General features: G+C 37.3%; 2 protein-coding genes across 4 annotated transcripts in view; one reads left to right on the top strand and one right to left on the bottom strand.

Annotated features, from left to right (window-relative positions):
- MS3_00003002 (3-hydroxy-3-methylglutaryl-coenzyme A reductase) overlaps nucleotides 1-13,758 on the top strand; it is a 38,025-nt gene extending 24,267 nt beyond the window's left edge. For 2 of the 3 annotated variants that reach the window (XM_051210681.1, XM_051210680.1), the window contains 2 exons: nucleotides 562-840; nucleotides 9,747-10,448. In XM_051210681.1, coding sequence (XP_051070698.1) covers nucleotides 562-840; nucleotides 9,747-10,259 — 792 coding nt within the window. In that variant the 3' untranslated portion in view covers nucleotides 10,260-10,448. Of the gene's footprint in view, nucleotides 1-561; nucleotides 841-9,746 lie in introns of all 3 variants that reach the window. The other variant, XM_051210679.1, reaches the window with a different exon arrangement.
- Nucleotides 13,759-18,406: 4,648 nt separating this feature from the next.
- MS3_00003001 (uncharacterized protein) lies at nucleotides 18,407-20,926 on the bottom strand (the record flags this gene model as incomplete). The annotated part of the gene is made up of 4 exons (XM_035730597.2): nucleotides 18,407-20,191; nucleotides 20,228-20,457; nucleotides 20,493-20,801; nucleotides 20,845-20,926. 4 exons carry the CDS (start codon nucleotides 20,924-20,926, stop codon nucleotides 19,628-19,630), a joined length of 1,185 nt encoding a protein of 394 aa, XP_035586775.1. The 3' UTR covers nucleotides 18,407-19,627.
- Between the last annotated feature and the right edge of the window lie 4,917 nt (nucleotides 20,927-25,843).

The following is a 25,843-nucleotide window of genomic DNA, read 5'->3' as shown; positions in this document are numbered from 1 at the left end:
AACGATAGTTTTATGTTCTCTAGATCTTAATCTCATATTTATGTTAGAATATAGTATATATGTATTAAAAGACAGTTAACACAGCAACTAAAAAAAATAAAATATTGCATATATTTGTGATGAATACTTTCTATTACCAGTTATGGATCTATAAACTAGTTCTCTGTCATCTCTTCTAAAACTTGCATAATAGCTTACGTGGTCACAGTGCAACTTCTAAGTGTAAGGAATTGTAATTGATGAAGAATGAATTTGCCTATTCATGATTACTTTTGTTTCTAGTTTATTAACTTCTATATGTATAAAATGAAACCTTGATACACTGACACAATCTCGTAAACCTGTATATCATTTGATGGGATTACTAGATTTTCAAATAAGTGCGATAATGAGTCAACCATCGTTTTTTTTCTCGTGAGATTATCTCTGTAATTTGATAGTACAATTTGTGTCATAATAGTTTCGAGTATGATATCTTAAATTATTAATTGTTCTGTGATTACTTTGTACGCTATTTAATTCATCCATGTTGTTCTTTAACTGATGTGTGAATCAATGTAGGTTATTTCTTTAAGTGGAAATATGTGTACAGATAAGAAGCCAGCTACCATAAATACAATTCTTGGTCGTGGTAAATCTGTTATTGCTGAAGCTCATCTATCAGCTGATGTACTGGCTCAAGTGTTACATACCAATGCACAACGATTAGCTCGGTTAACTCATTCCAAAAATTGGATTGGATCTGCAATGGCCGGTTGTCCTGGTATGATGGGATGTAATGCACATGCAGCAAATATTATTGCTGGAATGTTTGCAGCTACGGGACAAGATTTAGCTCAAGTATGTTCAGTGTAATTGATTATTATCTATCTATTCACATTTATACAATATATCCACTTTTGGGAAATACGAAGAATGTTTAAAGTCAAACATTCGCTGAGCATCTTAAGAAGTAATCTAAATATTATAACACATAGGCATTGATTATTCCCTTTAGGATATCAAATAAATAGTACGGAATCTTATACAGCATACCCATTTAGATTTATCTTGTGAAATTCAGTGCAAAAATGCAACGATTCATAACTTCTTGGTCTAATCACTCAGATCAAAAGTGAATAATGATCCTGTCTTTTATCTAAGACAGTTTCCTTAACAGCTGCCATTTTAATAGCTATTTCCTTGAGATGTAGGAATAGTTGTTTACTGTTACATATCGCTACTATCTTTGCTATCTGTTTAGCTCTCGTAGCTCGCCATTGTTCAGGATGATTAGATAAACGTTTTGTTAGTCTAAGTTTTAGTTGTCATCTCTCTTCATTGCTTTTCAAGTCCGTGGAGTTGAGTTTTTGAGGGTCTATTAATGCAGTAGATGCCACTAGAGTTCAGTAGTCTTTCTTAGCCTTTTGATTTAGGTTGTTGGTGGATGTTACTACTGTATTTGTAGCCGTTTAAATAGTAGTAGGTAGTAACAGTACCAATGGTAATAGAAGAGATTAGGCATCGAAGATGCAATCCGAGAAGAAAATATAAATTAGTGAATTAAAAAGTGAAAAATGTTGTAAGGAATCCAGAAGTTCAGGATTTGTGGGAAGAATGAGAATGGATACAGCTACACCATTGCGAACGATTTTGAGCCATATCATTCAATTTTCTTACCATTGTCTAGGATAATCACGTGGACCCTAAACAGGCAGTCTACACCAGTTAACGTAGCTCAGCCCAGTTGTCAATGACTTCATAGACTGATGCCATGTTTTTGTTCGGCCGCCCCTGAGTTTGTTTTAACTAACTACTACACCACACAACATCGCTTGTCAAGGTAGGCGGTGATTGAGTACACGTGACACTTGACTTAGCCTACCAGTTTAGGCGCTGAAACCAACTACAACATCTGAGCGTCTTGGCTTTGATGGAGGTCATAAATTCTCCTGCAAAGCTCATCTTTTACTGCATACGGGCTGAAACAACAAAGAAGGAACAGCGTGTCCCTATTTTTCAGATTCTTTGCTTTACCTTTTTAGACAGACAGCATATAATCGACTACTGACAAGTATCCAGTCAGAAATTGCCTGTTTTTCTTTCAGACTTAGTACATACCTATACCGGCAAGACCACAATAAGTTGGTGTCACTGCTCCAAATATGCTATAGCTATTTTGTGTCGACTCGACATAATGGCTAGGTGAGGTCAAGTGAATGAAGATGTCAACTTCCTGTATACTTACTTCGGCGACACTGTGTACACTGATGACATGAGACAGTATAATACACCGGATTTTCAGCGTACGTCAAGTTTGTAGTTGTGATTTCAGGAGTTAAAACGTTGGTAGGGTAATCTGTGTGTCTAAGTCTACTTGAAAATTTGTTGAGATATGGGTTGTATCATGTTCTTTAGTCGGGCTTATCATCTGTAGTAACCCATCTGACTCTTATTTTAATGTACTCCGGGATAATCACATATGTTATTCTTGGACTAGACCCGTTAAATAGTGAACTCAAAAAACGGGATGTAAGAAGCTTGATACGAAATATGTTGGGAACGTTATGTGTCACCAATAGGGTTTCATGAGATCCAACCATGAGGGTGCATTTAGAACAAGAGTAATCAAGTATTCGAAGGATAACTGCATTAATAAATGATGCTCATAATCATACTGGAACTAGCGTCAAGTAGGTAGTAAGTGTATGTTGTAGTAAACATTATATACCTAAGTGTTTTAAGGTTTTATGTGTGTTAGTTAACACATAAACAATTAAAAGGCATGTATGGAACAATGCTGGGATTCGAGATCTAGAAGATAAATCGTGAATTCATCTGAGATATTGTAATCGGTTCTGAGCTGTCACTCATTCTCCAATCACTGGTCTCTGTTATTGCATAGACACGCAACCAGGTAATCTGAATCAACTAGTGTTTCAGACGCTCAGCCAATGATTTCGTTACACACCAACCCACCAGAGCTGGTGCGACTTCCGAGATAAGTAAAGTGGTCGACGCGTTCAACTACTTGACTCCATATTATTGGTTCACGTGTTGACACACACCAGCCCTGAAGTGAAATTCAGCATGGACTCAATTTGAAATTGATATTGTGTATACCACTCTTTCTCTGATTTACTTACTTTCTGGTTCATATAATTTGATCTACTGAAAATTGAATATTAATGAATCAATATATTGCTATGTGGTCGCATTTGCAGTACAATTCTTATTGATTTTCGTACTGATTTAATTTTCCTTCATTAACCTCGTCATATCACTTTCAACTGAAAACACGTTCGACTTCTCGAATTCATGTAAAGGCATCACTACTGATAATACATATTATCGGCTTCTGATAAGCAAAGTTGGCTATATAGCAATAACATCATTAGCGCGAATGAGAGGTGTATGAAACCTATTGTAACCAACTGACGATGGTTGTATCTTTTAGAAATGACTCATACAGTCATCGTTCTGAAATGTGTGGAAGTTGGAAAGTTAGTTGCAGCTATAGGTGATTTGAACGCACACAGTTTGTGGCCTTTAATTTATTTTGATTTTTGGCTGGCTGCCAGTTCTTGCTCATCTGAAAAGTTCCATTGGTGTTCAAAAAAGATACGGTTGGAGTATGAGGATCCACGGATGTGTTTGTCTTTATACAATCGATTATATATATATCCTGTACCACAACATTTACCTTAGCAATGTAGATAAAAATAGAATGCAATGCGAAATTCACGTAACTATGTGAAACTCAATGAGGTAAGCCAGGCTTATGGTTTTATTGTTGTGCATTGAGAATAAATAAGGCCTAGTTATTCATTAATATCGTTACTAAATTTGATTATTCATTCAGTTATTATTTTCACTGCATGAAGTAGGAGAATTTTCGGTTAGTTCGTAATTGAAATATCATGCATTATGAACTCGCGTTTGTAGGCTTCATCAAGTTTGTAGCACTTTTCATTTCATAGTTGTATTCTCTAGAATTTAAACGTTGACAGGAAGATCTACATTAGTCTGTTTTCCGATTTTTTAGAGACTGTATGGTGTTCTCTAGTCGGACTTACCGCCCATCTGACCCATTTATGCAAAACGTACTCATATCAAGGTTTATTCTCGATGAGACATATTTTTTCACATTCATTTACGTTTAAGTGTGCTTAACAAATTTAATTTGCAATATGAATGAGTCACTTAACTTTTATGGTTGTCTATATGAAACTCAGGTCAGTAAATGAAATTCTACCAACCCCCCACCCCACAAATGTATTTGTCAAACATCTATTCATCAAAGGGATTGGACATTATTTATTATTTTATTTGAACACATAAATATTGGTACAAGAATGCGCCAAATATATATGCGCCACACAAAACAATGAGAATTTAAAGAGAAGGTAAAGAACAAAAACGAGAGAATAATAACGAAGAGATTGATGTAAGGTGGTGTAATAATAATAACGGCAAAAATGGGGGAATGCAAAGGTACAATCAGAAGAAATCTTTCATTTAAGGAAGACACAACCACTTTTTTTATGAAGAAAGTAAAAGAAGGTTACAGCAGGATCGCCACTGGCTTCTATTCTGAGCCATATCTGATAAAGTCTCTAGCCACTGTGTAGCACCATCTCTCGGACCCCAGCCAGGGAGTTGTGAAGGACCAACACCAGTTAGCCCTTTGTAGCTTTCTTTCATACCACGACATCATGTTATACACTGACCACCTCACCGCTTCTTCCAACCAGTCCCAGAGTCGGCAAATAATGCACGACGTGGAATTCTCTGGGACGACATTCGTAGAACATGTCCTAGCCACCGAAGTCGGTGTTTCAAGATGGTGACACCAATTGCATTATCGTCCCTGTGCCCTGTTGTAACGGGTGTGACTGCAGGTTATGATAGGCAGCGTTTATATCGATCGCTTCTGTGACAGTGACACGTAATACACGTAAGGGACGACCTAGTGCCCTGATTGGCCCTGCTTCGCTGTCTGTCCTAGCCAGTTGAGTCAAGAACACAAGTCACAGCCTCTGAGTTATGAATCATTGTATTTCAAACATACTCTATTTATATACCAAGCAAACAAACCACATCGTACCATAAAGTAGGAAACAACATTTGTACAATATTTAACAAGTGAAGTAAACATCGACCAATAAGAAATGTACATTTAAGGTCCAAGGCCACCGTAGACTTAACACAATAATTATTGGTATATTTTTCCGACTATCCTAACATGCCCGAACACACGACGCCGAACCTCTGAATTACTAACATGGTGCTACCACTGGATGTCAGCAATCCTCCAGAGACAACGATGATCAAACACAGAGAGTCGTCTAACATCCTCAACTCGGAGAGGCCAGGCTCCACAAGCATAGAGCAGAACTGCTCTCACCGACGCGTTGTAGATTCGACCTTTTGCAGCCAGACTGACATCACGAAGGCGCCAAAGATGGCCTAGATTGGCATAAGCCACTCTAGCCTTCACTATACGTGCATTGATCTCATCACTCACGCCACCACCAGCACTTATGCAGCTACCCAGATACACGAACTTCTCGACTACTTCTATCTGCTCACCATCCAGAGTGAGTACAGGATTAGAATCCTGCCAGTCTTGTAGAAGTACTTTGCACTTCGAAGATGCAAAGCACATACCATACCTACGAACACTGATTGCCAACTGATTAAGTGCGGATTGCATGGCTTGGGCATTATCGCAGAGTAAAACATTATCATGCGAATACTCAAGGTCGAGAAGTCTTTCTCGAAGCAACAGATCCACGCCGCCATTACTTACATCCATCAGAACTGTTTCCAGAATGTTATCGATGGCAAAGTTGAAGAGGAATGGTGAGATTGGGCATCCCTGCCTAACCCCACTGCTCGAATGGAACAATGGAGAGAGGTGGTTGTATGCCCTCACTCTGCCTGAGGTGTTTGTATATAGGGCCTATAAGATGTTAATAAACATCTCAGGCACACCCTTCTTCAATAAACAATCCCAGAGAACAGTCCTGTCCAACGAATCGAAGGCAGCCCTGATGTCAAGAAACACTACGATTGTTGGCCTTTGAAAAGTATGGCGGTGTTCTAACATTTGGTGGAGGGTGAAGATATGATCAATACATCCTCGACCGGAACGAAACCCAGCCTGCTCCTCGCGAGTCAATCTTCCTCGCGTTTTTGAACAACCTACAAAGTATGACGGCAGCCAACAGTTTGGACGCAATCGGAAGTAGACTTATCCTCCGATAGTTGTTACAGGAACGACGTGAACCCATTTTAAAGATAGAGACAACTATCGACTCATTCCATGACGTTGGTACACTCTCTAGTTCCCAAACCTTTGTAAACAACGTCGTCAATTCCTTGGTGAGAAAATCACCACAATCTTTAAAAAGAGCCGGAGGTAAGTCACCTGGGCCCGGTGATTTGTAGCGCCTCAAGAGTTGGAGTTCCTTGCAGACTTCCTCCTCATTTGGTGGATCAGTTGTCACCGGCCATGGAGAGTAGGACAGTCTGACCGATGTTGCCGGAGCAGCAGGCCAGTTGAACTACCCTTCGTCCAAGATGTCGATGGATATTAGTGGTTGACATCCCCACCTCCTCGCAGATTGTTTCGCTCACACCAGACTTCTTGCTGCCAGTGTCTCGGGTGAGTTGGAAGAACTTCCGGTGGTTACCAGATCCAGCCGCTGCTTCCAACTCATTAGCACGCTCCGACCAGCAGGCTTCTCGGTCCTTACGCAGGCTTTGCTCAATTTCATTACGTGACATCCTTCGTTTGTGGCCAAACTCACGGTCACCCGGAGTAGACCGACGGGCTTCAATGAGTTGTAAGGAACCAGAAGAAATCCAGTGCTTATAAGCGGGACGTTTCGTGAAGCCGCAAGCGGCTTTACTCGCCATTTTGATGATGTCATGAAGTTGCAACCAATGTTCATCTATACTTTTCGGTGGAATGGTAGCTAGCCTAGAAACTAGCTCGATTCGATACTTACTTGCAACAGAAGTTGCAACCAACTTGCTGACATCAATCCTTTGGTGGCGGTCACTTCGTTGTCCACTGAGAAGTAAAGTAAGATTGGCGCAGACCAAGGCATGATCAGAGTCCAGATAGGTACTCCAAAAGGAGCGGCAGTCTTGTACACAACCACGCCAGCGGTAGCTGATCGCGATGTGATCAATCTGAATCCAGGCTTGAGATGCAGAAGGAGGATGCCAGGTGGGACATCGGCGATGACTGTGCCGAAAGTTAGTGCTAGCCAGAAACAGGTTGTGGTCTGTGGACAGTTGCAGTAGACGGTCCCCGTTATCTGTCCTGCGACCAACAAGTCCCCATTCGCCACCTAAACGACTCTCTTCTGTGCCTAGACGCCCGACCTGAGCATTCAAGTCTCCGGCTACTAATACAATATCTGTCGAACGCACTTTCTGGAGAACAACAGTTAACTGGTGGTAGAATTCATCCTTGATTGCATCTGGGCTGTAATCTGTCGGGGCATAGGCGAAGATGACGAAAAGACATCGTTTCTCACGCCGATTTCTTCTCACTTTGATGGAACTTTCTAATCTAACAGCACATAACCGAATGTTAATGGGGATCCAATCGATTAGTGTTGCCTCAGCTCTAGCGCTTAGTGGGACACTAACGCCAGCAAGACCGGACGAAGATGCCACAGGGTCCCCGGATAAACGCACGTGAAACAAGCTTATTGAAGCGACAGGTGGAGAGCGAATTTGTAGTACTTCACCAGAGTCTTAAATACGGGTCTCGGATAGACAGCAAACATCGATATTAAGACTTTCTAAAAACATAGCCAGCCCTATCTGTTGTCCGAGCTGCATGAGTGTGCGAACGTTGAAGGCAGCCAGTTTGAATGATGCACGTGGTTTCAGAAAAACTGCTTCAGTACTCATATTCGGTGGTAACATACAATTTTTAACCGGACAGTGACTCGAGAACGTTTAGATAGAGTCGAATTTCCACCATGAGCAAGCTGCTGTATAAGTCGAAAAAATAAGTATAGACAGAGTAGGAATAAAAGAAGGTGAATAATGTCGTAGTAAATAATAATAATAATAACAACAATAATAATGATAATAATAATTTGAATTATTTGATTGTTATTTGGAGCGTGAAATGTAGTTTCCATAGATATAGAGTTCATCATTTTGTGTTGGACATTGATTGAGTGTCAGGACTGTGATGACTTTTCCCGCTCTCAAATAATTTAGCACTTATAAAACAAAACCTACTTCAACTGTATTCACCCATTTCTTCAGTAGTATCTATGTCGGAATATCATATAGGATATTATCTCGAAGAATCTCAAAATACATATCAAAAAGTTCCTTAACAAATTGTTCTAAATAACCCAACAACTCCGTAAGTTAGTACGTTTCAAAAATGTTTGACAAGTATTTGGTGAATTTCACGTTGTTTGAGTCTGTAATACTAACAACGTTGGTCACTTTTTAAGTTGCGAAGGTCACACAAGATATTTTTCGTATATTCAAATTGTCTTTTGTGCTGCTCTATATTAACTTTTAATTACTGACTTCCATGATAATAATGATATTCGAATGACTGAGTTTTGTTTGATATTAATAAGGTTGACGAAGCTGAATCCGCTGGACTGATTCGATGAAATGCGTATTACTAGATGCCATGTGATTATTAAATATTCATACCACCTAGGTTTTCATATATTTTAGTTAAAACAATATTCAGATTTACACTTGACAGAAAACGGTTTAATTCGTTTTTATTGGTTGTTTGAATCTACCCGTTGATGTTGAGCATTGCAAATGATCAGTCTCTTTTGGACAAGACAGGCTATATGAACTCATTAGCTAAGTGGTTAACGCGATGGCGTTTGAAGTGAACAGTGCTGGGTTCGAGGCCCCGAGTGTACTTCAACTCTTGGACACAGGTACATCCAGCTGACGAGTTGCAAATAGGACAAAACGAGCGTTCTCGATTTCACTACTAACCACCATCCATCTCTGCTTAGAAAACGGTGTATCCAAATTAGTTTAGAATAATAAGTCAACGATAGAATTTAAATATCGCACATATGATTGGACGCACAACAGTAATTTTTGCAGAATCTTTTGCCTACTAATCAAATAGAAAGTAATATTTGATTATATTTTGATTTGGCTGCAACTTTCACTATTTTTCAATGTATTTCAGTAAATGCTGAGTTGAAGTTAAGATGCAATCAGAAGAACATAACTAACAACCTACTTGGAATGATAATAAAATTTATCAGTTCACAACTCACAATAAATCATCTTCCTTTCAAACATTTACATTGCACTCTTCATAACGCTGATGTCAGTTACTCATATGAGAATAGGTACAAAGTGGTTAATAACATTGAAAATAGCCTATTTGTGTGTTGTGGTTACTCAAACAAGAATGATTTTTATGGGGGTGATATAGAAAGGCTACTACAACATAGCCTTATTTTCGGGTCAGCTTTTTAACAATCACTTATTGATTGTACTGACTAATCATATAAAACAACATATCAATGATCTAAGACAGATTTATATAGTGTAATGTCAGAATCAATTTTAGTTTGAAAACTGCGACATTTTATAATACAGTACACATTAAATTTATCTGTATCCCCCCAAGTCAGGAAAAAAAAATCAGAATAAGTAAAATCTAATAATACATTTCCTAATACATATAGTACCTGTTCATTATGATTTTACTTTTTTTATGTTTTTTCTCGAAGGTTGTTGACTCATCATCTTGCTTAACGCAATTGGAGGTTGATTTGTCAGATGACTCACTGGTAGCTAGTGTTACTATGCCATGTTTAGAAGTTGGTACAGTCGGTGGTGGTACACGTCTTCCAGGCCAACGTGCATGTCTTGACTTACTGGATTTAAGCGTCGATCGTCCAACTGAACATTTATCACGGATAATTGCTGGAACTGTACTTGCAGCTGAGTTGAGCTTAATGGCAGCCTTAGACACAGATGATTTGGTGAAAGCACATATGCACTTCAATCGAGCCAAGCAATCTACAAATTCTAACCCCTGTAGTCATTCTACTACTGCTGATTATAATAATAATGATAACAATAGTAATATTTACGATAATCATAGCATCGCTTTATCTTCAAAAAGTACTGTTACTGATAATTCAGATGTACGCGAATCTGTTCATTCCATACATGTGAAACCACTTCCTGTTAAAAGTGACTTATCTGTAAATTCGGTGATACCCCATTATACTATGTAACTTGTATATGTAGACAATTTTACTGTCAGTTTACAAAACACCCTTGTATATCATTACTAAGCCCTAGATTAAAGGTTAACAAATAGGTTGTATTCTCGAATCATTTTTAGACGTTTACTTAATTTCCCGTGTTTTTTTTTCACTTTCTGTTTCCGTACGTTTGATCAAAATAAACAAATTATACCCCAATATTTTATTTGTAAGCTACTCATACTGTTTAAATCATCTACAATTTCGAACATGAAAAGTACACAGTAATCTTAGGTTGTGATTCGTTTCTTCTCAGTTAAAGTGGCGGTGGTGGTGTTGGTGATGAAATTTCAAATTTCTCACAGAATTACCACCATCCGAAAAGGTTTAATTTTGGACGACTCATTACTGCTTTTTCTACCTGGTACTTGATTTATATGTCTATTTAGTGTGTTTTAAAATATCTAACCGTATATCCAATTTGGCCACTTGCATAAACCGAAATGTCAGCCATAAACTCACGAACTTTTGAATTACTTATTTTCGTATTTTTTTAGTAGTCCACTCATTTTATCTTTCGGATGCGATTCATCAAAAAACGTTCTAATCGATCGACCAAATATTATTTCGAATGGTTATTTACCAGTTTAGGTTCGATGTAATTCTGTGAGAGATTAGGAGCTGCTGTAGGACTTCTTCAACTCTAGCTCTTTTAAAAGAGCTCGTTTGAAAAAATCGAATTTTTATGCCTGCCTATTTGACTGTGTATAGTACTATTTCGGAACTCCGTTAGCTCAGATAGTGTTCCGTAATATGAAACCAGAACATTAGATATTCCAAACTTACCAAAAATTTGTCCGATATGTAATGGGGTTCCAGATGTGGACGGGCTTCGTACAGAATAGATTTCAGGCCGCAAAAAATTTTTGGCCGTTTACTGACGCCGCATAATAGGTATGTACGCAAACACAAGGCTTATTTGTCTCTGTTCATCGATGGACTTCTGCTTTTCGCGGTTACAGCAGACCAATGACATCTTGATATATGTTTATTTACAGAGAAATCTATGAGTGGCCAATTAAAATATGTGTGCATGTTTGCAATCCTTTTTTTAATACCGAGTGATCTGTCTGAGAAGAGAAGACTCAAAAAAGATTTCAGAATGGTAACGCAATTACCAGACATCAAATAAATGTCATAAATTAGGATAGACTCACCCCATAACAGTAATCAAATATGATGTTGATGCATTTTATCGACATTTCCATTCCTTCAGTAAAGTGTCTCATATTCTCATACAGGGAAATATCGATCGTCGCTACTTTTACCACTGCTGTTGTTACTAGTAGGACTCTGACAGCATTACAAAACACTTTATTTCCAGCTTGAGTGATACAGAAGCAGTAACACTCTCTTACTTGGAGGTCATCTTCAATTAACCGCGACAACCTATTTGCATTTACCATACCAACTATGAGTGGTCAACTGAAATATGTGTGCATGTTTGCAATCATTTTGTTTGTTACCGAGTGATCTGTCTGACCAAAAACGAAGGATATTACGTAAGAAAATTGGGCAAAGCTTACGTAGGACCGAGAAGCCTGCTGGTCGAAGCGTGCTAATGAGTTGGAAGCAGCAGCTGCATCTGGTAACTACCGGAAGCTCTTCCAACTCATCCGAGCCACTGGCAGCAGGAAGTCTGGTGTGAGGGAAACAATCTGCGAGGATGAGGGGATGCCAATCACCAACATCCATCGACGTCTTGGACGGTCGGCTGAATTTTTCGAAGGGCAGTTCAACTGGCCTGCTGCTCCGGCAACATCGTTAGTAATGCAGAGGTTCGGGATCGTGTGTTCGAGCACAGGGACGATAATGCAATTGGTGTCACCATCTTGAAACACCGACTTCGGTGGCTAGGACATGTTCTACGAATGTCGTCCCAGAGAATTCCACGTCGTGCATTATTTGCCGACTCTGGGACTGGTTGGAAGAAGCGGTGAGGTGGTCAGTGTATAACATGATGTCGTGGTATGAAAGAAAGCTACAAAGGGCTAACTGGTGTTGGTCCTTCACAACTCCCTGGCTGGGGTCCGAGAGATGGTGCTACACAGTGGCTAGAGACTTTATCAGATATGGCTCAGAATAGAAGCCAGTGGCGATCCTGCTGTAACCTTCTTTTACTTTCTTCATAAAAAAAGTGGTTGTGTCTTCCTTAAATGAAAGATTTCTTCTGATTGTACCTTTGCATTCCCCCATTTTTGCCGTTATTATTATTACACCACCTTACATCAATCTCTTCGTTATTATTCTCTCGTTTTTGTTCTTTACCTTCTCTTTAAATTCTCATTGTTTTGTGTGGCGCATATATATTTGGCGCATTCTTGTACCAATATTTATGTGTTCAAATAAATAAATACCAACTAACGTCTGATACAGCAGCAAATCGGAATCATATTCTAATAGCATAGTCGCTCTACCGGTCAGTGTTAATAGTTACTGTCTTCCTTGCCAGATATGTTTAGGAGCGACCCATGGTCAGTCTGCAAAGTAAAACTTCTGTCATAAACGATCGTGCGAAAATTCCGGATTGAAAACATTAGATCTAAAGTATCATTTTCAGTTTGACTGTAATTCTTTTCAGTCTCAGTGAGCGTCCATGAATAATGAAATATAACTTTTTTGACCTATCAGGAAATTTGTGAGAAATTCACCGATCCAATATTGAAATCGAACATGACAGACGCTACTATTAACCTAAGTTTTAGGTTCTAGTAAGTGAGCAACATATCACACGTTAAGATCCGTTTTACTTATTCAAAAGACACCTAGCACTTCTTAGTTCAGTTCTATTTAAACGGAGTCTGCAGAAAATGAATAATGGGCACGAAATTGTCATAATATTCAGTCATTCCTAAAAATGGCTGAAGCGTATTCACATAAGATCGTGGCGAGATATTCACCATGACATGTACCTTTTCCAGATCAGCGCTTTGTCCATGGGAATCGATAATAGTTCTCAAATATCGAATACTTAGCAAAAAAATGAACGCTCTTCTGCCATTATGTGAAAACCATACGCTGTGATACGAGGAGAAACTTGTTACTATTGATAGCGTTCTTTTCCATTTTTATCGGCAATAATAATAATATATTCCATGGCAAATAATACATCACTTGACATAGTTTCCAAAACTTGCTAAGAATTACTGGAACGCATTTTACACCATAAGGCAGCCCATTATATTGAACCAATCCTCGATTCGTCCTTATTGCTAGCAGATGTGCATCCGAGAAATCAATCTTCGAAAATATAGTGAACCCAGTCAGCTTCATTAACAAGTCCTCCGGAATAGGTAATGGGTATAGATGGTCCTGTAATGCCTTGTTTAAACCGGCGGATAAATCTTCAAATACTTATTATTTACCATCATCTTTCCATGAAACCACTAGTGTTGTTGTTCAAGCGAAACAATTTAGAGGAGAAATAAACCTAGAACTCAGCAGCCTGTGAAGTTCTACATCTATGGCATCAATAAGGTACTCGTCTCCTTGGGTGGGACAGATTTTGCTCCGTGCTGAAAATATATATGAGGCTCTCCTAAGTATTATTTATTGATTAATCACTGACACCTGTTACCCCTCGTGGAGGAGTATAGGCTGCTCACCGGCATTCTCCATCGAACTCTGTCCTGAGCGATCCTTTTCATGTCTACTTCCGATTCTCGGCTCAGTGTGTTCTTTGGTCTTCCGTTTCTTTTCAGGTTTCCACCCCTCACACACTAGGTCAAAATGGCCGTCTAATGCTCCCAAGTTTTTAATTGTGGTCTAACTTAAACTGACTTCTGATTCCAATTGTGAAAACATAATTGTATTCAAGACAGGAATATGATATCCACCAATATAAAAACCAAAGTATTATCTGTTAAATCCTCAAATTAAAGATATTACTTATCAGTTAGTGGTTTTGGTCCCCAAAGCAGAACTTTCAGGATTGGGTATGTTTTATTTCATTTCGAAAATTAAAGCGCGACAATTATTTTATTTTGTCTTTTGACTGCATTGTCATACTTAGACATGATTGAGTAGTTCAGTGAGGATTCTTTATGGTACTTGAAAGTTGCTTTGTTGTATGACTTTTTAAGTGGATAAAATGAAGGCGAAGTATTGATCTTTTACCCTGTTTCAAAATTTAGTTACTTAACCCCGCTAAGTCATTCAGTGTTTTCCTGTCACTTCACATTCGTCTTAGTAGTAACCCCTTCTTAGCATCAGATTTTATTCACTTCATGAATAACAGTTTTATAAGAATATTGATTACAGAGGACACTATAACAAAATATGACTTTTGTTAGCTCTAAGTAGCATTAAAGAAATAAGTGTTAATCATGGTGTTAGATCTTTAGGTAGAAATCACAGGATACCCATCGGTTAATGAAGTCGAATAACTGTTATTGAACGACTAGTGATTTTTCGGGCAATGTTAAAAAAATATTTGAATCCCTTTAGTCTCTGAATCATTGTGCTAACATATGGAAAAGTTCTAAGTTGGTATTTATACTAATTGATGATTACTTTGTACTTTATTTCACACTTATTACGAATTCCAAATATAATACGTTCAATTATGCTTATCTAGTTCTATCTGCCTTAAGTTGGAATTCCGAGTTAACAAATCAATTTGACTACTTTCAAATCTCATACCTATTCAAGGCATTTTATTGGTAAAATTATTTATCTGGCTTACTATTACTTGCTGTGAAATAAATGGGTCAAAAACATGGGACGTCATCTAGATCAACTAGCAATCAGTGAGTGTATTGTAATCGACTACCCATTTCAGGTCGGATGAATTAGTTACACTTCTAGAGATTAAGACACTCAGTCAGACAATAGGAGTTTTCGTACAAATCCGATAACATTGTCTGATGAAAATCAAAGAAACAAATGTTCAAAATTATCGATAATTTCTAAATAGACTAAATCGAATGAAACTACTTAATTAGGATAAAATGAATAGCTCATACGTGGTTGTAAATAATCTGTAAGTAATATACAACATTCTAACTAATACACGTTCATGTAATCAGCATTGAATTATATTTTTTATATGAGACTAGGTAATACTACCCGGCTGACAAACGAAAATAGATGGAATGGATTTGAGAAATGTCACTTCTGGTGATTGTGGGTGAGTTCATTGACCACCACGCCACTCCTTCACACATAACATTAATTATTAGAAAAAAGAATTATTTATGCATCAAACTGAAGAGCTTATTTTTATTGTAAATTAATATAGTTAGATAACAATGTTTAATACCTGACAATAATAAACAGTAGGGACATTTAGAAGGCAATTATAATTTCATGATGTATTACTGACTAAATTATTAATTACCGTTATGGACATTTTATTTCTCAGACTGAAAAAATAGGGATCTATTTGACAAAGACAGTTATATTACCCAATAGGATACCGAATGTATGTGGACGAGTAAATGGAAAATGACCAACGAAAGTCCACCTATATAAACCAGATTGAAGAAATCACGAAACATGAATTTACTACCGCCATTTGGGTGCTTTCTTTAAATGACCCTATGCTTCATGGACGACCTTCAAATGGTACTAAAGTGACCTACAGAAAATTGATCCACTTAATAGGGTCAAAAGAGGGTTATAAAGTGATGTGAGAAATTAGGATTAGGACCTATTGTTAGAAGTTAGTGTTACAAATGGGAGTTAGGATGTTCATCGTTAACGGCTAAAATGATAATCAGCCATAAAGATGAATGAATTTTACGCTAAAACCCAAGAGTCCTAATCCTACCTGTGATTGGTTCTTCCATAAATTATACTTTCGCCTTGATAGTCGTTAACTCGCGTTCGACGTGACGACATCTCAGATAAATATTTATATATCAGTTCACTATGCACTTCATTCAGTATAATAGGCGTGAACGTTTTATCCCTGTATCAATCTTGGTGAACCATATTCAGTATTTTTGTAATAAATAAGTATTTTTCGTCTGTATGTGATATTATCCAGCGTATGTTAAAAAGTCAGTGTATAAATGAGCTTATCTTGGTTTGATGATGACTTTATTGAGCATATTGTATCGGGAATGTGTTTTTGAAGATTTAGTAAATTGTCATTTGCGCCAGTGCTCTGTGTTCTTAATTTGCTTCGTGGGGATTACAGTCGTTCCTGATCGTCATATATAAACAAAAAGACAGCGGATATAACAGATGTGACACGAAGACAACAATAAGTACTTGAATTTGTCCTTACATTAATCCACTGTTTTAAATCTCCAGGTTGTTTTATTAAATACCGTTTAATAGGATGATTCCAACTGGAAAAGAAAAATTTCAAGTTTTACAGTTGGATTGTGATCTATCAAGTGAACCAATTTAGTGTGAAAATTAATAGTAATCCAAGATAAACAAATTTAGTTCTATCTCACGAATAATTTCAAGTAAAAGAGGTGATCCGCTACAAACTTATTCAACCTGGAAATAATCACCTTTAAATTCACTGTTATTCCCAAGTAATTCTTTAATTATTCTCAGTTAGTTCATGAAGTTAATCAAGATAAAATTGAAAGTTCATTTTTGCATATATATATAAACCACCTTATAGATTCTTAAGATTTTCGACATGAGCATACAAACAACCTCCGTATACCAATGAAATTGCACAAGCTTTTTAAAAGTATACTCAACGAAATATACTAGTTGATTCTGAGAGCCAAAGTCGATAAATCGTAGTGCTCTATGACTCACGATTTTCGAAGGCTAATATAATTCCTATAATACGGGATAAGAACATCTGGTTAGTAAATGATCCGCTCAGATAATATTAAAGTTATTACCATGCTTTAATTGGTCACTTATACATATTTTGAAAATTCATAGAACAAAGCTAGTAAGTTAATATGTAGACTCTGTGGATTGACTATGAAATAGTACCATTTGGGTTATGTGAACCTGAACACTGATAAGACGATAGTGTTAAATGCTTCAGTAAGTGAATATGTTGTCACATGTTAGGTTGTTAATGCAGATGATTGTTTTGTAGAGACTAATATTATCTCTTAAAACCACTTGACAAGCAATTTTATATAACAGGTACGTCCCATTATATGATTTATTATTGATGAATGATTACTACAATTATTGTATATTTTAAGTGCTTTATTTTGTTTCACTCTTTAATAATACCATGATATAATTTCATACTGGCGACTTCAGATTCGGAATATCCATTTTCCCTTTCTGTGTCCTGTTAAAGTTGTACTGTATCATTGCATCACTACAAATCTAGCTTCTAATTCTACGAGATATTTCAAAAACATTACCTGTGACAAACGTACTTCTTTGTACAACAGTAGGAAAGTTAGTATTACTGAGATCTAACCAGGGAAATGTGTCGTACATTTTATAATGTGAAGATAAAGTAGTTGAGACAATTACCTCAGAACAAAACAAAATCGAAAAAGTGTGATAGATTTACTTAATAACGGTAGACTAAATGGATGAAATATTTATTACGTATTATTCTTTTCTACTTTTATGAAAACATCGTCGAAGATATAAGCATCTTAGTATTTGTTGGTAATGAGTATTCGAACTTTATATTCCTTTGTGAAGCTGGTGATACCCCAAAATGAAAGGAATAAGGAAGTTAGTAAACCAGGTTACGGACACTCATCAGCTAAGATAAGATATAGGTTATACAAGCCCAAAAACATACTTCACTCACGTTAAAGTATGAACCTTTTGATGCCGAATTGGTGCAAATCGCCTACGATACATGTTGTGAGCTCAATAGTAAGTTGTAAATATCCTGAAAGGTTGTCTTAAAACTACTAAAACTCGTATTTCAAAAAACGTGACTTGGATGATAATTGGCTTAATGTCATATGTCCTCCATCTGGTTGTAGATCTCACAATACTACAATATGAATTGTTATTTCTTACCCCGTTTTTTAGTCTCTTACTACTGACGCTCTTATTGTTTGCACTTGTACTGATATTTTTATACGTTCGCGAAATGTAACAATTCAAAAGGACAAGTCACTATGTATTCTCCGCTAGTAAATGATGAGTCATATTTTTGGTCTCCGTAGGAAGATATCAAAATCACATTTGAATTTGATGTTTACAAATAATAGAGCCCGTCATAATGCTCATCATCTGGAGAGGAACTATTAAAGAACAGAATAAGACTGTCAAAGTTGACCAAATACCACTTAGTGAACATTAGTCGATTGCCATTTTATGCAATAAACATTTCTTCTTAGGCTATCATCTAAACATGTGAAGTTGTACTCGTATCAAGTTTCAACATTGGTGAGGTATTGATGTTAACTAATATTTTTGTTGAAATAACAGGAGGAACTTATTCCTAAGAATGATGCAACTATCTCTTTGATGTTTGAACAAAATAAACTTTTGAGTTAGTAAATAAGGAAGTCTTGATTGATTATTAAATTTCTCAGAAAATACTTTTACAGAACGTAGGTATATCTGTAGCATTTAGTTACGGCATAGACCGTCAGTGTAAAGTACGATCACTATAAACTAGTTAGCATAACACCATAATACACTAAGTCCAGCTATTAAAACCCTCAAAAACCAGCAATAATTATGTTTGTTTGTTCTATCTTGAGATTTCACAATCGAGAACATTGACTATCTGTATCCCCCTAATGTACCAGATGAGTATACTATAATTGTAATAATAACTCCCATTTGAGACCTTGACGCTGATTACACAGGACATTACATAAAACCCGATACCAAAAAACCTAACAAGACTACGTAACTACTAAGTTAGAGACGCTTATAAACTGTAATATCAAGAAACATAGATGTGCAAAGTTCTTAAGCCACACTGCTACGGTTGAATGTGAGGAGAAAGACATTGTGAGGTTGCGGAGTAACACCTTTGCCGGATTTCAGTACTAACCAGAATGTGGAACTGACACGCTTTCCTTACTGCAGTCTCAACATACGAATAGGATAAATCTAAGAACATTCACGATCAGATATTACACTCAACGGAATGATGTGCAACGAGCTTAGTTCTCATTAGGACACTAGGTTTCAATGACGTATCGCAATTTGAGAAACAAATACTTTGATAGAAATACCACCAACATTAGAACAACAGTGTGCTAGGACAATTGTAGGTTAAGACACTTCATTACAGATCAATTGAGACGAACTACAGAAACCCAGTAGAAATCCTCACGGTATATTAAAACAGTACAATAATGTAGTCACAACAATTTATATTAATCAGAAGAAATGGTAAATGTACAGATTTGGAGCACAGAATACTAACTTTAAAAAAAAACAGCAAATAGTATTCTCACCACGACCAACACGTTTCACAGTTCATCGTGGTCACCAGATGGCTCATCCGACGGTTTTGAATCGCTTGGAAGCTTTTCCTGTTCTTTTGTTTCTCCAGCCTCCTCTTTATCATCATCTTTCGCACTTGACTGTTCCTTAGAAACTTCAGCATTGTATCGTTTTCGCCACAGTCGCTCGCCTTCTTGCTTAGCGAAATCCGGACTGTCAGTAATTAAAATGTTGTCAAAGATTGATCCTGAGTCGACTTGCCAAAGATCAAAGCCGACATAACCAATGTCGTCCAGAACATACAATTCGGGATCATGTTTATATTCTGGATTGTCAATCTGTTTAGGCTTCCATTCTCCTTTGTATTTTGGATTATCGATACGTCTTGGTGTCCACTCACCTTTATATTCGGGATTGTCTTTTAGGGGAGGTTTCCACTCACCATCCATAACGTCATCCCAATCATCTGGCTTTTTGGCATCCATATCAGTTATCATTTTTGGTTGCTTCCAATTATCAGGTTTCTTGTCGTCCGGATCATCGATAAATTGCTCATCAACCCAGTCATCAGGTTTCTTATCATTTGGGTCCTAAAAGAGCATATAAGCTGTATTCAACAATCCTACGTCAATCTTTTTGGGAGGAAGCATATCCCAATCATCCTCCAATGATCCTTCTTCCACTTTTTCGTTATCAACTAAAACTTCATATTTGTTATTTGGATTAATAATTAGTGTGTGTAGATGCGTTTTTTGGTCATCTTTGCAGGGTATTTCTTTTTTAATCAGGTGGTTTTTTCCCTTGTAGTTGAAAATGACATGGATTTTCTTTGTGGCCATGCCGCAGATATCAGGACCTGTAACAAAATTACGGAGTGAACCAGAGCTTTACCAAACATGATCTTGTAAGGCGTTTCGCCGTGAAACTTCTTAGGATCAATATCTGAACCAAGAAGTTTAATATAAGCTCCTCCGCAGCTGACAGTTTTATCAAACTTGACGGTAAATTGGAGGACCATTGTTTTGTCACGGTTGCTGAACGGTTGAGAGATTTTACGTGCAATACCATAAAATCTGGCATCTTGAGTTGTTTTCAGGCCTAAATCCTCTATTGGGTCAACTGGAGATTTCCCAGCTTCTACTTTGAATTCCCCTTGCTTGTCGGCATTATATGTTGATTGCACCCAATCCTCAATAGATTCTGAAATTATCAACAAAACAATAACTATTGATCAAAGAGTTACCATTAGGAAACGTTTCGGAAAACCAAACTTCATGCCCCAGAGCGTATTCTGACAGCAACAAAACCAGCAATGCGGAGAACATCCCGATATGCAGAATCCTGTAGCGTTAGTCAAATCATGATCGCAAGATTTATATACGTAAATAGCGGCCAATCACAGAACTCCACAAAAGTGTTACAGAACAATTTTTAATCGTTTAAACAATAACTTTCAAGAAACCCTTATTTTAACTGGGTAACAAAGATTTTATATCTATATGTTTCGTAAATCTATAGAATCGGTAATAAATCGCACTTCTACACACTTCGACCTATCGGTACCGAATTTGCCATGAAATATCATTTATTAAGTGTGAGATATGTAAAACTAACAGAAGTTATCTCCTTTTGAATATATCCATATTACAGAATTTTCTCCCCCGAAAAATAGTTATATTTCCATTACTTCACTAAGCCCAAGACAAACCAACCATCGGACCTAACCAGTTCTACTTTAGACGGCATACCACTGAATGTCATTGTCAATGGAACTCAACATGGATTAATCAATGAAACTCCACAGACTAACCCATGCAACAATCCCTTTAATACATACCCCTAGGATTTGCTCTTAATACATGCTACTGCTCTCTTAAGACCCTATATTTTATAGACAGTCATTAATAAGGACGATACACATGTTCATAACGACAGAATAAATCGGGTTGGATATTAACCACGGAGTATTACTTTGAAGTAATCTCGGATGTTGCACTATTTCCCCCTGATCAAGTAGACATGTCATCGACATTGATCACCCACGTTGATTCCCTACTGTTCAATATTGATCCGGGAGTAAATACGAAAAAAGTTAATGGATCTCGTTTGGAATGACGCTCTGAACATTGTATCAGATCTGACGGTTTTCAGCTGCTGAATCAGATGAAGTAAAACTGCATCCACCACCTGATCAAAGTCTGTAAAAAAACTCCCATGATTGATGACTGTATTCTCAAGAAGAATAAAATGGAATATCTAGCCTTTGAAATTCCTACTATGGAGGATCGAAACTTATAACGCATTTTTAGGAAAGCTTAGAGGTTTCACCTTTGAACGACCCCATGCTGACAGTTGCTAACCAGTTACTTGTGGGAATGTGGAACAATCAAACCAATTAGCACACCTGAGGTTGTTTTTAACCATACGGAAGTTATGAAGCGTTCGTATATTACGAACAAGGTACTACCATTATCATCACGATAATCTCAGAGAGCTTAGGGTCTGAAGACATCATACACTGGTCGGTAGGTAGACATCGGAAACCACTTATAAATCGTATTTGGGAAATAAGACTTCATCATTATGGATGCGAATGTATAGAGCTCAATCACGACATGTTACCAAGGGACCTAAAGTTTCAGTTTGTTCTGTTCAGCTTTAGTAAGGTAGTAGTGTTGTTATATCCGAAATGCGTCATACAAATTGTCGGTACATATGCCCGAGGATCTATCAAGCTAAGGTCACAATAGTTTTGCTAGCTTGAAACAAGTAATAACGTAAATGACTTGGCAAACTCTGATGTAACTTGCTAAATTTCTAGTGCTTTTACGCATAAGACGCCAAATCAATAAGTTGTTCTTGACGTGTGAGTTACATGGGTTTTCCATATGCATTAAAACTTATGTACGGCAAAGGACTGCATGAAAAGTACTGCTGTAGTAGCAGTGCTAGACAGAGTACGCAAACAAATCAAGAACATGTCACATTGATATGTTCATGTACCAGATAAATATTGAATATACTTGAGTATGGGAGCTGTGTCATAAGTTTATGATTATTATAATTTGAATGGAAAAAACGTGCTGAGTATAAGCTCTGATCTTTGCAACCGCGTGTCTAGAATCTCATCCGGGTTGACGTGTAAGCTTCATAACTGCATACTAAAATATGTTGCCTATCGCTTTGCACGAGGAGCTTTGGTTTTGTGCTTTCATAGCATCAAAAGCATACTTAATCACCTTTAACTCCAGTTATGTCGGATTAGGTTTGCCGGTTTCTTCAAACCCGTTTTGTGATGCTTTTTTACAGTTGAATATCACAATCGTAATAATAAGAGTCAATCAAAAGTAGCACAAGGTCAACTGCATCTCATTGGGTCGATGGGTCAATTTCCTAGGGATAGAATGTTATGTAAGTGAACGATTATTTGTACATTTCATTTGGTGGACCAATACACTTTCCTCAAGCAGTCGGTTGAGGGGTTTACGCGTAACGCACCGTGTATTAATATCAGATTACAAACAACTCGCGTCGCAACAGTACTCGATTAAACATCACCCCAAAAGCCTAACTCCCATGTTTTATCGTATCAGTTAGACGTAACTTATCCAAGAAGCAACTAGGCTTCTGGTGTTGGCTAGTAAGAAATTTTGCGAGGGTTGTACTGACAATATGAGTACCGACAGCAAGGAATTTGTCATTGTTATAAGTGATGTTACGAAATGAGAACACTCGCCTGTGAAACACGATGGTAATCTCTTTTGAAACATAGAAAGAGTGATATATAACTGGATATCTGTGGTCTAGATTTCAAAGTAGTGCCTGAAGACGCGGATAAAACCTTAACCACTCCAAGTAGTCGAAACGTGTCTGTCCTGACTGACGGGAAATGGGTGAATGCAGAAACGAGGAAGAAAAAGGAAAAAAACCACAAATAGCTCTCGCTTGTCTGGTAGGTCTTTGGCAGAAATGTTTGTGTTGGTGGGTGTAAGATCCATGTTGAATGTTTTGTGTGTGAAAATCCCTCCGTGTATACACTTGCAGTTTGTTCCTATTTATTCCTTCAGTTGTACATTTTGTTAGTCTTTTTTATTCCATTTGGGTTGGTAATATTTGTATTTTACTACAGTTTTTATTTTTCTTACGCCATCACTAAGTTTCCGTGTTTCTTCCTGAACTGCATTTATGTTGCTTTACGTGGTACTTAGTGTTGGCGGCAACCATATTGGTTTGTTTTTCCTTTTGATTGTGTTGCTTGTATTGAGTGGAATTGTGCATTTTTGATTGTGAATTGGAGCACTCTTCCAGGATCGGATTTGTTATAAAGCAACCAAATATTATCTTTTGAACAAATCTCTGCGTGATCTATCCAGACAGTGTAGAATAGCATTTATTTGTTGCGATCGGTAATTTCCTCGCATCAATTATCAACTTCCTTATTTGTTGTAATCTATATTTGATTAATTAAACAGTTACTGGTCAGATAGCTGTGTGGTCATATTTGTTTAGGTAACAATGTACGTTTAAATTTATGATGAATTTTAGAACCGTCATTTACCGAATTAATTTGTTCTGGTTTCAAACGGGCAATGGCGCGTATCTAACCCACCTAGACAGCTATTCTTCAGTCCAAGCCTTAGTTTGGATATTACAGTGGGTAAATTTCGTTCTGCCAACAGAAGAAACCAGACTTGTAGTGAACAGGTCTTTATTTTTAAATCTTGAAATGGAGAACGATACTTATTTTTCAAACACATGACGTTTATGAATATTCAGTGTAAGATAATAGGAAATATAATACCTGTATAAAATAAACAAGTGAATAATAACTTGAGCTTTGATTTTTTATCAACTCTTAACCAATCAACCGAAGTTAATGCAGACACATTATGAATCACAGAATACTCCACCGAAGTCCCAAAGTAAGACTAGACTTAACCCTAGAGTAGTTGGAAAAAGTTTAATCCTATCGAATGCCATTGTAAGTAATTTTCTCGAATCAAACGACTCTGACCTAAAATTAACTAGAGGAAAGCCCTCAGTAGCTAGCAGGCAGAAAATGACAAAACAATCGAAAGCCATGGACACGAATTTCCAAGTAGTTTAATCCGCTCCTAGTTTGTTGTATGGAAGTTGGGAGAGTTAAAGGAAAATAATCTTACTAAAAGGCATGCATACGATCTAGAGTTAGTGTAATTTGTCATCAGAAATATATTGCCAGAAGAGGTTTTGAAGGTCCATATTACTGGAGTAACAGGACTCGGTTAGTGGGTCGAAGGTGAGACTCAAACAAAAATAATCTTGAAGTTATTACTTAGAGATTACTCTCCATCTAACCCATCGCCGGCCAATCCTTTCCAACATTTTTCGGTTGCTATACACTCTCTAAATGTCCACTTCTGATCTCGGCTCAGCGTCCTTCGGTCTATCGCTTTTTTGCTTCCCCTCAAGGTTGAGGCGTGCCTCGCGATACAGTTTGATGATTTCCGTAATGTTGTTTTATCTATTTCCAAAGTCTTTTCTCGATTTCATGTACATTCGAAAGCTGATTTGTCTTCTTCCACAGTAGGCCATCGCTGATGAAATCCAGTCAACAGATATCGAGTATTTTGAATAAACAACTGTATATAAAAACTTGTGCCGTAGTCCTTCAAGTTTCGACTCCACAGAGTAGAACTGTCTTGACGATTGTACTGAAAATTGTGACGTTGATATCCATTGTTTTGGATTTCAGATTTTATTTAATTATTCACCGACTATGCTTAACAGTTATACCTAACTTGCCTTCTATGAATAAGAACATGAAGTAAACCAGCACCTGTGTAAATTACCAGATGTTCTAAGGTGATTAGACACAAAAATACAACTTAGGCTCTCTTACAACTCCCAATGCTTGATTCGACCATGCTCATCTGAAATACTTCTACACTGATAGACCTATTAGCATTCCCGCTAGCATGCTAAGACGTGAAGGTGATGATATGTGTGGTTTACTTTTCAGTATATTTGCTATATCACTTTATACAGCGTGTTGCACTACTATCTGGAAAACTACACATATCATCCACAAAATGAAGACAGGACCTGAAGCAAATATTGAAAATTACCGGCCCATAAACATAACCTCAGTCGTATTTAAAAGCATGGAAAGGGTAGTTGTGGCGGTGCTAGTTGGACATTTACTCACTGGTAATCTCACCTCAACCTCCAAGCATGAGTTTCTCTGGTCCAGACCATGAGGT

This window comes from Schistosoma haematobium, chromosome ZW (assembly GCF_000699445.3).
Source record: "Schistosoma haematobium chromosome ZW, whole genome shotgun sequence".
Lineage (NCBI taxonomy): Eukaryota > Metazoa > Platyhelminthes > Trematoda > Strigeidida > Schistosomatidae > Schistosoma > Schistosoma haematobium.
This window is presented reverse-complemented; position numbering and strand designations above follow the sequence as displayed.